Below are 14806 nucleotides of genomic sequence, written 5' to 3'. Positions count from 1 at the left end.
ATTATGACATCAACGGCAATTTTTTTTTCTTTTTCGCAGTTGGCAGCTCTGAATTTCTATTGTATTCGCTGATTTGACAGATGAAATCTCAGCCCAACTAACGAAAGTCTTTCATTAGATGGGCTACGCGTTTAGCCCAACGAGCAAAAGTTGACTGTATTCTGTAAATAAACTATTTCTACATTAAACGAAATATCTTTCTAAAAAAAACCCAAATGCTCTACATTTTATTCAGGCATTTTTGAACGAAGTCTGCCTCGACCAACCTGGTAGAACGCGCCCATACCCCTTCCTGCACCGAAATGCCAGGGAAATCCAAAAGCTGGTGTAGATTGGAACAAAATCAACACTATATGTACGAATTAATAGTAGATATGGAATTTCGGATAAGGATCGTCACGTTTAGACAGACCGATAAATGTAAACTTTATAATTGATTCTGTCCTTACTATCCTTATGCTCTAAACATTATCCTAACGCCTCTTACGCCCGACAGCCCTTTTGCTGTGATTCCTCTTACCTTGACCGCCCTTAGGCTTTTTCCGTCCGAAGGCACCTTTACCCTTTCCTTTGCCTTTACCTTTCTTCTTTCCACCTTCATCACCGGCATTTGCTTCCCGCCTGTGAATAGGGAATATACATATATAAGAATAAACTATTACGGGATCAAATCGAAAACTTCAAGACGTACTCTGCCCGTGCTTCCGCTTTCTGCATCGAAATAGCTTTCTCAACGTCAATCTTGGGCTTTTTATTTAGCACTTTGTTGACGATTTCCAAGTTACGCTTCCTTTCTCCTGGAAGTGTGACCGGTGTCCGTTTTCGCTTTCTTCCAGGCATCAATTCCTTAACACCAATTCCTCGAGCCTGTTTTTCGTTGGTTAATTTTTCCTGGAAAACGCCCACCGAAGCGGTAGATGCCTTGGCAATGTTGGCCGCCGTTACAAGCTAAAATAATAGGGAAATTGTTAATTTTGTAATTTACTGGATCTGAAATATGGACAAAATAAAAAAAATATTAAGCACTTATAGTGGAATGTCTTCCCCTGTCATAAGACAAGTTTAGTATTAATCCATTTAATTCCTCGATTCGAAGACACTGAAGACGGCCTTACAGTTGAGGTCGAAACTCGTATCAGCGAAGATTACAACGTGGTGGAATTAAATGAAATGCTACTCCACTCGTCTTATGGCCGATTAATACTAAAAGCAAAGGAAGTAACTGAGGGCTGAACTGAATTTAAGGAACTATGGAAACGATTAAACAAGGCTATCAGTAAACACTTTGAGTGCAAATGTGGGTTTCAATTTGGCCTCGATTGTTAGACCATTCGACAGCTTTTAAATGTGATTGTTAATGTGTACCTCTTTTGCTGAAGCTGATTCCGGTCCCAGAAATCCGGTACGTGGTGTTTGAATTTTCTTGGCTCGATCGATGTTTCTCATGCGAGAAATTTCGTTCTTAGCTATCCGCTCGATCCTCAAATCCCGCTTCTCCGCAAACATATCTTTATTTGGATCAGCATTCTGTGGCACTTCAATGATCCAGTCCTTCTCTTTCTCGGCCTTGTATCGCTGATATCCGTACGTAGGTACCCATTTATCCAATACTTCGTCGTAAACCTTCTTATCGCGTGTTCGCTTTTTGATTCCCTTGGCCTTGGCTATCTGTTCCCATTTGGTGAGGGGTTTCGGAACGGGCAGTTTACGAGCCCGTGGCAGCATCATTCTTGGTGCTGGAAGTTTAGCAACCACAGATTCCTCTTCGCGTTGAGTAGGCAGCTCCCAGATGCTATTGATCAACAGCTGTGTATTATCTCTGGTTAGGTCCAGAACATATTGTTCTCTGTAGTTCCTAGAAGTGAACGATTAAACAAGTAGATATTAAATTTTAATCACCAAATATTTGGCCTGAGGTGATGTGTTTCGCATTAAGACTATAAATTTAAATTTATCAAACGTACCTTGATATGACACGTCATATACGTTATTAAAATGGAAAATTAAATATATGAACTTTATAGTTAAGTTGTTCAAGTTGCATTTGTATTTATTTGAAAATACTTCAACCTGTATTATAAATCTGTCCAGTCAAGGAAGATACAAAAACAATGTTTTACTAAATTAGTCTTCGCATCAGAAAGTGGTTCCTAAGCCAACATTCTTTTTTGCCTTTGTTCTTACTGACAGGCTAAACCCAAAATTGACTCCTCTGGCCTTAAGCCAACATTCTTATGGAACTGTTGCTGTATATTGGAAAATAGAACGCATACGGAAATAATTAGTAATTGATTTAGCATCTACGATATTGTGTGTCAGACAAAGTACCGAAAACTAATGGGAGAAAAATGCTTGAATATTTATAGGACATCAATCCTTTCGAAAGTAATCTGAGATGTATTCTGAACCAAAAATACCAATGAATAAAAATGTGTCTCACTTGAGCTTATCGTCGTCGAAGTTATTCGGATCCGTCACCATAAGGTGTCCCTCATCGATCACAACGTCCAAGTGCTTCTGCACGGTAATTGGTTTATATTTTTCCAAATCCTTCTTCTGTTTTTCCAAAACCGTCTTCACTATATCCATTTTGAACCAAATCTAGTACAAATAACGAGCAAACACCCAACAACCTAAAATATTTTTATTAAAAACACGTTTTCGTTCTGCTTGAATCGGTGCACTGTTGTTTATATCTCACAAAAAGCATGAAATGAACTGTCAAAAAGGTAAACATAACCTCTCCTCTCTTGTGTATCAATTGTATCAATGATCCTACAAACTAGGTGAGGAAAAAGACCAACTCCAAGCGTATTAGTGGATAGTAAGGTAAATCAAGCATAATTTTTCATAAGGACGTATGTAACAAAAGTAAACAAAACGAGGTGTTTAATACAACATGACAATCACACACGACTTTATATAATACGCATTGATTTTATTGATTCTAGATCTTAAAATTCTTTAATTTAATATTTTTACGAATCGACGTATGTAGAATTTTCTATTTTCGAAGTCTCACTGTTACATACGTCGCTTTAACATATGGGAACCTAGGATAGGATGTGCCAAGTAGTCAGTAAAAATCGTACCGATTTGCTGTCACAATCGTACCGGTTGCTGATTGGTTGAAAATGACATTCGATTACTTCGATTGGTGGCGGCCTGGGAGGGAGCTCTCGATACTACACATCAAATAAACAAATACTGTCGTCAGGCAACAAGAAAATTTTCTACAAGAATAAACAATCAACGTACGCGCCACCTAAAAAGACCAAATTTTGTTTTGTGTGTTATTGTTGTTATATTGCCTTAGAAAATTTTCTTGTCGCAAGTTTTGTTCTCGGCTCGCACTGACATGTCATGACAGCTAGATTTCGGCTCGGCTTGACACACACATTTTTTGAATCTGTTTCTCCCTCCCAGGTGGCGGCGCGTTTTTAGTAGGGCAACATGTTGTTAGTTTGGCCGTGTTGCAGGTTTGTAATGTTAATATTATTTAAGCAAAATACATAAATGTTTGAGTTCTAGGTTTTTGGTAAAAAATAAATTTATATTAAACTGCAAACGCCATATAAATTATTCTAGAGGGTTGTAAGGATTTAAAGCTGTTATTGCTTCTTGCTTTCGTTAATAGACTTTTCGACAAATTGTCTATTATGTCAAACAATTTTCACACTGCCAAAATTGACATTTTGATAATGACAGCAGCTGTGAATATAAACAAAAACAAATTTGGTCATTGTTATGTATTTATCTGCTGTGTACAAGAAATCAACCACAAATTGAATCCGTTCTAGTTTCCAATGGCAGCAATAATTGATTCCGTGAAGAAATGTCGTGCATCGTCTAGTACGGTGTATCATGCGCTCTATGGATATTACTTTATAGGTATCCCACGAAGTAAACTCGCGATCATTTACGGAAAACACAAGACAACGATTAGTAACTGGATTTCTGCTTATGAAAAGAATGGATCTTACGGGGGAAAGCATAATGCAAGTGTGACTCGGAAGTTTGGAGCTGACAAACGTAACTGGCTGGTAGATCTATACAAACGAAGACCTCTGCTCTACCTGGACGAAGCGGGCAAATTATTCGAGGAACAGTTCCATATGAAAATATCTGCGGCATCCATCTGTCGCATACTTCACAGTGAAGGATTAACGTGGAAGTGTATTGAAAGAAGAGCCCTGCAGGTTAGACAAGACGATGTATACAGATTTTTCATGGAATTGAACTCACTACCATGGGACTATTCGAATTTATTGTTTTTGGACGAAGTTTCATTTGATAACCGCGGTATGCTTCGAAACCGAGGGTATGCTGAGAAGGGAAAACGACTTATCTGCCGTGGTGAGTTTGTTCGTAAGCCACGAGTTTCATGTTTGTGTTTGATCGGCCAGAATGGGATGCTGGAATGTAGCTATACAGAGGGAACATTCACTCGGCTCAACTTCTTTCATCGTATCAGGCAATTCGCTCTTCAGAGTGGGAAAGTCGAAACATATCCTGGTTTACATTCTATCTGGATCATGGATGGAGCACGTATCCATTGCGATGCAAACATCACCAGTTACCTGCGATCGTTAGGAGTATACCCGATTTTCTTGCCAGCATATACTCCTTTCTACAACCCGATCGAAATTGTGTTCGGAATAGTAAAGAGAAAAATGCAGCAAACCTACAAGGAAAGTGAGGTACGTGACATGAAACTCTTTGTTGCAGAAACAATGGCAGACTTTACTGAATACAAAATGAATCGATTGTTTCGGAAATGTGGATACAGTTGTGGAGGAAGATTTGATCCAACTGTTGCATGTCCTGCAAACATAATTGATTTGGGTTTCGAGGTAAATGCACAAAAGACGAAGAATGATTAAAATCATTGAACAACTTTATTTGTAATAAAAACACATTTTTTAATTATTGAAACAGTAATAAAACATTCTGAAACAACCCTGCAATCACATGTGGTCCACATCTTCCATGTCACTTACTTGTGCCTTTAGTCTTTCCCCTAACTTGCACTCCTGAACCTTAACCGTTGTTTCCATTGCACTGATCATTGATTCGTTCACTTGGTCTCTTAACTCCAATGCCTCCAACCGAATCTTGAACATCTTCATCGATGCACTCAAATGTTCAATGTTGGATTCCACCACATCGAATACTTGACGTAGAGCCACTACCTCTTCATGGTAACTATTGTTTAGGCTATGAGCTACCGTAAGCTCTCTGAGGATGGCATTTACGTGTTGTCCTTCTTTAGCTCTGAACAAGTGAGCTAGATGCTGTGGGGGATGATTCTTAAGTGTCTCTCGCAAGTGAGCTGGGCCGTTATGGATGGAATTCGCCCAGAATGACCACGCCATACCATGTGCATCGAGATAGCTGTCATGCATGGTTCTTAGCTCGTCTGCTAATTCTATGACAGCCTGTGTTGTGGCTGCACCCGATCGATCACGATCAGAAGGATCAACTAAACTTTCTTTCACTGAGCTCCAAATCGTACGGTTGCTGACAGATAAGGAGTAAACATGCAGGAGAAGTGTTATTTCTTTATTCCGCCAGCTCTGCAACAAACTGCTACTTTCTACAACCTGGTCTAACGTGTAGTGCCTACGACCTGACTGGAAGAGCACAAATTTCCCGAACTTTTCTTCGATAGGCTTTTCTTCTGCTCCCCACGCTGGACAAGTTGTTCCGTCTGTTTTTGCAATGAAAACTACCTCACGATACAGATGCTCCTCAGCAAGAATCCAAACCTTGTGTATGAAACTTGCAGTGCTATTAGCCGAAATTTGCCATCGTGCGATATAGGATCCGGAAGATTGGCCTTTGAACTGACGTTTATACGCCAAGAGAACACATCCAAAAATTTCGCCTTCCGAATCATCAGCACCAGCGTCACTTGCATGTTCCATTTCGCTGGTACTGTTGTTTAAGGGATCCATCAGTAACTGGGTACTGCAAGCATCAGGGAAATCGTATTCGAGCAGGTACTCCGCTTCTGGATAGTCCATCACACAATCGTTTGGGATTGCGTCGTCCATCGTGCATTCCTTGATACGTATAGTTTTCTTTCCTGTTCAAATGGATTTTCAACAAAAGTACACTAATAAGCGATTAAATTCACAGGATAGTATTAATAATAATGAATAAATACTTACATAACAACAACAAAATCAATCGCAATAATAAAAACGCAGACGATTCCAAACGAAACAAGCACCTGTCAAAGCACACACAGTGAAATCAGCAAAATGCGTATAAGCATGTTTATACGTTTTGAGTGATTTTAAATTGAATCGTATTTTTATATCGCTTTGTATTTTTTTTTAAGCAGGTGCGCAAAACAATGCCTTATGAAGTGTTTTTCATTTAAAATATGGTAAATTCCAGCAATACAGATTTTTGTATCTAGTGGTTTTGAATCACAATGAAGTTCCATCAATATAGCCTTTACTGTATACAGGTGGGAACATATTATAGTGGGACAATATTTTCTGAGCAGGGGTCTAATCGGGCGTAAAATTTGCAATAATTTTAAGCATTATGATTCACCTCTTTTTCATTTTCGATCTCAAAGTCATATTTTCATTAGCGAAAACTTCTCTGTTAGTCTTTTGCTTCTCTTACATAAATAATGGATGGAACGGAAAGAAAAACATCATGTTTTGATACATGATGTTTGGAAGATTTTGAAACAAATTACTTTGGCTGCACTATAGATAGTGGAATATATAGATGAGCGAAGATAAATCCTCTGTCTCCAAACGAACTGTCAAACGTGTCTCCAAACGAGCATGACTTCGCGATTTCAATGGAAACGTTAAGGGCTGTGACGTCATATGCGCGTGTGCACGGGCAAAAAAATCGACTCAGCCATGCTTTCGCTCATCTATAGATTCTACTAGAGGCCTGAATAAGGGGCAAGCCAGAGTAAACGCGACGAGCGATGCGACGCGATGCGACTCACGTAAAAGAATAACAATCATTATCAACAGGCTGTCAAATTGCACTGTCGCGTCGCGTCGCATCGCACGTCGCGTTTACTCTGGCTTGCCCCTAAGAGAAACGCGGATAGGTATGTGCCGCCAATCGAACCGTCAAAAAACAGCAGCCAATCGAGCAGGAGACCTGTCAAGCAGCCAAAATGTTGGCTCAAATACTGAAAACGGCTAAATTCGATTTTTTGCCGTTTTTCAATAAACAATATTGAATGTTTTTTACATTAGTTTGCAATAATATATGTTAGTCATTAATAGATTATGATATGAAATTCCATTGTTTATTGGATTCTATTGTTATATGATGTGGACACATAAAATAGCGGACTGTGAGATTTTATCTGCATAAACCATTTCTTCCTTTTCATGTGTTGTTCTTTGATGAAGAAGATTGAATGCAGTGTTGGCAGAGTCATATTTTCTATCCGCGTTTCTCTTATTCAGGCCTCTAGATTCTACTATCTATAATCGAGATGTGGAGAGACGACACGATTATTTATGTGACTTCCTTTTAAGAATAAATATTGAATTTCTGTTTCGTTTCATTTGATAATAATAAGCATACAATATTATAAAAACTCAAACTACGAGAAATTTATTCACATTTAATTTCTAATCAGCATGATATTATTGATTGTTAATTTTCTATGCTCTAAATACATGTTTCCGATGTGCGGTCTCCGGAGATTTTTGGCAGCAACCATTTGGAACCTAGCTGACTTCATCAGGTGTTCTGGCCATTATTTTCAACGACATAAGATGTGACGACGTCGCAAAATCATTGATGATGTTTTTTCTGCAAGCGGCACTTGGTTCTATCCGTCCGAGGGGAATGTCACTGGCTTTTCCAGGCCGAAAATGCCCCGAAACAGATGACATAGGGAGTGACCATTTGGGCGGACCCACTATTCCCGTTCGCAAAGTCGGTAACTCGGCAGTATTCCAATCGAAACAAGAGTTCCGTTCAACTGCATACACACTTTGTTTTGATTTCGATTGTCAGTCCCAACACTGAATGTCCTCATGGATGGCCTAATTCTCGTTAATTCTCGCACCTTATTCCATCCAATCTGCAGCGAAGCCATTGTTTCCGCTCCGCAAAACCCGTTTTTAAATCCGGGAACGGAACCGCCGCTCCCGATCCTCAAATTCGGTCCAGGGAAAAGTACCCAAGTAACACCAAGCATTACATTATTGTACATATATCAATCACAAATCGGCATGCTTAATGCCAATTGCATTAGATTAGTTTTAACGATGTGAAGTTGCATTTATTTATCAACTGTCAGACAACGATACGTAGTGGAATACAGTGAACGTTCACTGGTTGGGTTTTTTTCTAGTTGGGGCGCTTTTTAGCTGGGGGTTCGCTAATTGGGGCGAAACCCAATTAAAAAGCAGCTAAACGTCAGAATGTGATGTCAAAAACGCGTTGACGTTTTGTTTCCGTGTTTGGCGGGATCAATATTTTCTGGCGCGTAAAATTTTCCTTTGTTCAATGCAAAAAGTAAACAACATTGACGCTTGTCAAAACGCCCCAATTAGCGAACGGCATTCGCTGGTTGGGGTGAGGTCGTGCCCCAATTAGCGAACGATTACTGTACACGCTCATTTTGATTTTACTCACCGGTGAGTAGTTTTGTATCGCCGTCTCTTTTTCTCCTATACAGAAAAACGGCGTGTGTCGCAAATTGTAAACAAACCCGTTTTTAACAGCATATGGCATCAAATTCATCTAAAAATGTGTATATCTTCAAAGCTACATGAAAATGTGTTTTTAAAAATGTAAATCAATTTTTTGCAAAACGGTGTAAAATCATTGTTGAAAATATTGCACATACACCGCTTAGCAGAAAAAGTACTTTAAAAAGTTTTTTCGAACAACTAAATAGTTTAAAACGTGCGTCTGCTTGTACTTTTTCATCACTGGTTTCAAAATTAAGCATGTTGCTTGAATATTCTGATTTTCGTTAAGAAAAACATTTTACGTTGTTTTTCTGCAGCAAATGTTGTTACGTCGTGTTGTAAGTGTTGCAATTTTTTTGTCGCATGTGCGTGAAACGTTTCAACTTGACGCAACATTTCGACGTATCAACAATGCAGCGTACGGAGCAGCGTAACATTTCGACGAAAGTAGCATGACCTCGGTCATGCTGACGTATCAAAACGACGTATGTGATTTATCTGTTGCAGAACGTTGTAACATATATTTTTATCAAAATAACTGAAATGTTCACACGCAGTGCAGATTTCAGGGTCAGTGACGATGAACCTTTTCATAATGTATCGCTGAGGTGTATTTAATTGCAATTAAAATGATTAGTTTCTAAATAGGAATAAAAATAAAATCTGAAAACTTCCAAGCTCATTTTCTCAGCTTGATCAAAATGTTACATACGCCGATTTGAAAAAGTTCCCGAGAAATCCCCCATATTGAGATTCTCACGTCCGAATGTGTGAGTGGCGATAAAAGGAAAACAAACACTCCTAGATGGTGCTGCTCAGCAAAGTTTGGGTAAAAATGAGTATATTTCCATATATTTTTTGACTCGTTCGCAACCATCGTGATGACTCGATCAATTTTTTTCGACCACCATTCTGGTTTGAATCTGGAGCCAAATAGAACAAACTCGCTGGTTTCCCCAGCAGTATTCTATTCATGTTTTTCAAATTTTCAATTAAATGAAATCATCTTGTTAGCGCCAAGAAAGGTGCCGTAATTGCAAAGTGGATTGATCCGTATAGATAAAATGACGCATTCATACACCAAAACAATTGGAAAATATTTTAATCTGGTGATTCAATCGTGGTTCAAATCTGCAGAAAATAGAACGGAGCGTTATACAAGTTTTATTTTTTTGACATTTGACTGGTATAAAAAAGTTTTTCCAGGGTTTTGTGAGTAATTGTTATCTAAATCGAGTGTATGATCTTAACCTTCCTAACTAATACCAATCCTTAAAGCTGCAGCGCATTATAAGGTTTTACATCAAACAAACATAACCTCAAAAACTTAATCGAATGAACACAATTTGACATTTATCGGTGGTAGGTTCATGAGGTTCATCCTATCTCCCGCAGCAAGCGGATGAAGCTTTGTTTATATACAAACCACCGATACCTGTCAAATATGGAAGAAATTCACCAATACGCAGCCGTGGCTACATACGTGTGACGTCACACTGTGAAACCATATAATTATTACTGTAGGCTTCTTGAGAAAAGTTCGGTAAACTCTTAGATTTCAAGTAGAGGTAACTAAAAGTTGAATAAGAAAGAACTTTGTATTCTTTCGGATGGATTTTAGAAACTCCGCATACTATTTAATTCTCTAGGCTCCTAGTGTTGCTGCAGCAATGAAACCAGTGAAAATGTCTCAGTAGGCGTGTTCTAACAGAAAAGAAAGGTTAGTTTGTTGTGGTCAGATCGCCGTTTGAAAGCTCGTAGGAATTGTCAGGCCACTGAATTGAAAGCTGGCGAAAAGACTAATTTATTCAATATTTAATTTATTAATGTATTCTAGGTTCGAAGCAAATCAAAAAATTCTTCAAAAATCAGGATCGTGCTTCACATTCTATTTACGGCGAGCGCAACACCTATGGTTTTCTGGACCTATCAAGGATTTTAGGAATCCTACGAGATTTCTAGATTGTTGTAACAGGGCTGAGCTACGATGAACATCATTTCAAATATTTAAGTCGTCCATTGCATTGATATCTGGTAGACCAACAAACATCAGTTGAATCGAGCGAGAATGGTAAACTTTCTGTGTTATGTGTGTTAAAATAGAAAAGTTTAAAAAAAAAGTTAGTCAAAAGTTAGACTAGAGTCGAAATAGCAAACCAACGATGCAAATTACGTTTTTGACGTAGGACTTACGTCTTTCTTTACTATACTGGGTGTCATTTAGATTTTTGGAAATCGAGAGCGTTACGCTGGAAGGGAAGATTTTGAACGTTACTAGCTCCTTTATCTTTCGATGGATTTTTAAGATTTATATATCAATCGACTCGGACACTCTCCAGCAATTTGCCTATTTCATTGAAACTTAAGATTATTAACGATAAGTTATTGAAAATTTCAATTCTTGTCAAATCCAGTAAAAATTTCATATGTAACCAATCTCGTGTATTCCTAACACGGACATCAGAATGCGGTATGTCACGGGCCTTCGGGTCTATCGGATGATTTTCTTTGTGTATAAAAGAAGCAGTGTCTACCGTGTGCGAGTCATTACAATTTGTGACAGCAGCGCGTACTGACGTGCTTTTTGCTCGCGCATTTTTCGTTTCGTTCGTTCGTTCGCTGTGTTTACCTACACAGCGACAGCATGCAGCCACCAGCGGAAGAACTGCCGGTGGGTCTTAGAATATGCATGAAAGAAGTGGGCGCATATTTTTGTCATTCTGTGCTTGATGATGGTCGGATGCAGTGGTGTCGATTGCGATGGATGCAATCGCCCATCGTATCGCTCGGAGTTCACGGCTAGAGGCCGCTGATGGCTGAGGCAGCGAGGGCAGCGATGATGGATGAAGAAGAATAAAATTAGAGAGATTTGGTCTGCTCATCCAGGTGATTGGTTTCATAATCCACATGATCCCGGGATTCAGATACCATCATTAATAAAAATATATAAATGCCCTACATTTGCTTGAGTAAATAAGGGCTTAATAGTTAGAAACAAAGCAATTCTAATAAAACTAATAATAGTTTTATTTCCAGGGGTTTTGAATAAAAAATTTGCTAATAGTTCTACACAGCATGGAAGTTGTCGTTTCTAATATCAATACCTATAATCAAACTCCATAGACCCAAAAGTTAGAAGTTAAATGTAAATACGTTACGTTTATACAAGTCCTACGTCTACTCGCGGTTATGTTGAAAACATTACCCATTGCTCGTTTTTTTTATCACAAAGAATGTAGGTACCTATATGCAAAATTTTAGAGAAATTAAAAAAATACAGAAAAATAAATCGCCCTTCGATTTCACAGAGAATTGTTCACATACAAATTCGTTTTGCTATAACCGCAATAATTTTTTACCCTAGGAATCAATATGGTCGAAACTTAGGTATGGTAAAATTTAAGTTATATCTGAGCTCTGGTCAAATTTTCAGCTAAATTGGCTAACACGCAACCAAGACCTAGACCTGCAAAGTTGGCTATTTTGTAGGAAAAACGGCAAATGGGCATATTATAAAGGTCACTGTATATTAGGGCCCATTCACAAATTACATAACGCTTTTGGGGGTGGGAGGGTGTCTGTCCGAGCGTTACGGACCGTACAAATTTTAGAACCCCTCCATACAAAATACGTTACGACGGGGTGGGTGGGGGTTGAAAATAGTCAATTTTAGCGTTATGTAATTTGTGAATGAACCCTTAGGGTCTCCATACTTATCATTGGGCGATTTATTTTATAGCTTGTAGATCGGACTTCCTTTCGGATTATGTTTTTGTTACATTTGTACCAGTTTACAATACATTTGCTTCCGCGACCATCAGTAATGTTTTAATGTCTTCGCTCCTCAATCATCATTTGAGAGCAATTTCTGCAGCCCCATGGCAGTGATACCTCACATACACAGTAAAGAGCACAATTATTGTGTTACTTTCAATTTGTAATTTACGGTCTTAAACTGCACTTTTTCAATCGCATTACAAGTCTGCTTCGCACCAAATTCGTCAGGCATCTCCGAGGATAGGCACAGACGAGGACGTCAACAACGATGCATCGGGTGGCATTTTTTATTTCGAAATCGTCGCGTCACCTCGTTTTAGCTCGTTTCCTTTTTCGTCTGCGTTTTCTCACTGCTGCCGCAACGCAACGCGAAATGCTTGCTGCTGCATCTTGTTCTATTCACACGCGGATCTGCACTACACCTGTCGGTCTACTATTGGAGCTTTGCTATATGTAGCTCTTCGCAAGAGTATCTTCCCTAGTAAGTTTATTTTGCTTTACAGTGTTCTGCTGTTCGTTTGCTTTGGTGAGTAATGAGTTTGTATGGATTGGTTTCCTTTTCCGCGCCTTCTAAAACATTTAATCGTTCGGTTACAATTTTGTTCTCATTAAGAGGGTATGGTATATGGGAAAGATTAGTTTCATACTGCTGCTGTTGCTGATGCTGCATCGGCTTGTTTTGGCTATAAGGTAGATAGGTTTTTATACTTTATATGCTGCTGCTGCTCTGTTTGCTTGGTTGCTATTGCATTTTAATGCACTATTAAATGATTCTCTACTATCAAGATGCATGATGGTGCTCACGTGAGTGTTTTACTTACTTTAGCAATGACGTCGGGGCTAAATGTTTTGATTTCAATTTATTCCGTTTTGTCTCTTGCTTGTAGTTCGATTAATTAGCGATTGTTAGATTACTTTTTTGCATCGATTTGTTGTTTTATATAAAACATATGTATATAAACGCTTACGAATTAAACTTCTCTTACCGCTTAAAGTATAAGCTTAATTTTTTGTGGTTTTCTCATTCAATTTTCTGCTCAATCTTGTTTGTATACTAATATATACTTACGGTCCTTAGGGTTATTTTAACATAATTTCCCAACTTGCTTCGTCGTGTTCTATATCGTATCTTATGTGTAGAAACTTAACTTTACATGAACTCTTCTCCTACTCATTTAATTTCATCAATTAGTTTGTCTTCTGGCTTTTAGGTGCTTGCAAACATTTGCTTTATTCCATGTTTATGCTTCTCACTATATGTATATAAATATATATATAGTTTCATATGTATAAATGTATATGTTGTGTGTTCTCTATGTATTATTATACTTAGTTCTGTTGTCTATTTGACCGCTTAGATGTATGCATTTGTTTTTTTTTCGACTTCTTATTAATACACATTATTGTTATTCCCTACTCAATGAGATAATTCTACTTTTTATTCTCTGTTATTATACTAGCTTACGAATCTTCTGCTTAGGTGTTTACCATTGAGGCGCTTACCGCAACACATTTTAAAAGAAGGAGAGATCATATGGCATAAAGCCGTTTGGCATAAGATCGTTAATCATATTGTTTCGTTAACAGAATTATGCACAGAAGACCATTTGATGTAATAATTTGTAAGAATATTGTCTTAACGAAAGCACTTGCGACATATTTCGTTATTTACTATTGTTTACTGGATAAATCTCGAACCAGATGGCAGATGGCTTTTCCCACATAGAAGTAAGCGTCTGGATGACAGTAGCGCTCGATAGACACCAACAATGGTTTTCGATTAATGTGTGCGATGACACATTCTTCAGTGTTTTTTGTTTGTCTGGAATTTTGTTCGGTTTTTGTATATCTGTTTATTGTAGTGTGATTATCGGTATTGCGGGTACTTTCCTCGAACAAAGAGAATGAGAATAAGGATATAATAGCCCATATTCTTGTTTACGTACGTGTAAGCTATAGAACAAAAGTTGAAACGCAATCTTATTTATGCCAGCAAAATCATATGTGGAGACTTTTTGTACGAACCGTATTCGTACGAAACTTTTGTTCGTCCGTGAGCAAGATTCAAGAATAAGGGACAATAATATAAAAAGATCGTGGTCCGTGGTATGAATAGGCTATAATACGAAGTAATTTTGAGATAGCATGTATTTCACAGCATCTAACTTATTTTTCTACGTAAAGAGTAATTTATGGCGGTTGTCACCGAAGATGTAAAGAATCACTGGTTTATTGACATACATTTAACCGAAACTCAGTTAATACTTTTTCAAGCAATATTTAATTAGATTTCAAAGTTCATATGCATTATTTAAGAAGAAAATTTATTT

General features: G+C 38.1%; 2 protein-coding genes across 2 annotated transcripts; both read right to left on the bottom strand.

Annotated features, from left to right (window-relative positions):
- Positions 1-415: 415 nt before the first annotated feature.
- LOC134215634 (ribosome biogenesis regulatory protein homolog) lies at positions 416-2715 on the bottom strand. The gene is made up of 4 exons (XM_062694781.1): positions 2441-2715; positions 1366-1855; positions 692-948; positions 416-621 (listed from the first exon to the last, which is right to left on the bottom strand). Exons 1-4 carry the CDS (start codon positions 2587-2589, stop codon positions 474-476), a joined length of 1044 nt encoding a protein of 347 aa, XP_062550765.1. The 5' UTR covers positions 2590-2715; the 3' UTR covers positions 416-473.
- A 2242-nt stretch (positions 2716-4957) lies between these two features.
- On the bottom strand, positions 4958-6245 carry LOC134215632 (uncharacterized). Its single transcript, XM_062694780.1, has 2 exons — positions 6174-6245; positions 4958-6088 (listed from the first exon to the last, which is right to left on the bottom strand). Exon 2 carries the CDS (start codon positions 6054-6056, stop codon positions 4968-4970), a length of 1089 nt encoding a protein of 362 aa, XP_062550764.1. The 5' UTR covers positions 6057-6088; positions 6174-6245; the 3' UTR covers positions 4958-4967.
- Positions 6246-14806: the final 8561 nt, after the last annotated feature.

Source organism: Armigeres subalbatus, chromosome 2 (genome assembly GCF_024139115.2).
Source record: "Armigeres subalbatus isolate Guangzhou_Male chromosome 2, GZ_Asu_2, whole genome shotgun sequence".
NCBI lineage: Eukaryota > Metazoa > Arthropoda > Insecta > Diptera > Culicidae > Armigeres > Armigeres subalbatus.
Note: the sequence above shows the minus strand (reverse complement) of the source record. Positions and strands in the feature narration are given on the sequence as shown.

What these genes read in the sequence shown, in the direction of transcription:
- LOC134215634 (XM_062694781.1), bottom strand. Translation starts at nt 2,589, where the DNA reads ATGGATATAGTGAAGACGGTTTTGGAAAAACAGAAGAAGGATTTGGAA. An exon ending in AATCAGCTTCAGCAAAAGAG is followed by an intron (nt 949 to 1,365) that starts GTACACATTAAC and finishes CTATTATTTTAG; the next exon opens with CTTGTAACGGCGGCCAACAT. An exon ending in AAAGCGGAAGCACGGGCAGA is followed by an intron (nt 622 to 691) that starts GTACGTCTTGAA and finishes CCCTATTCACAG; the next exon opens with GCGGGAAGCAAATGCCGGTG.
- LOC134215632 (XM_062694780.1), bottom strand. Translation starts at nt 6,056, where the DNA reads ATGGACGACGCAATCCCAAACGATTGTGTGATGGACTATCCAGAAGCG.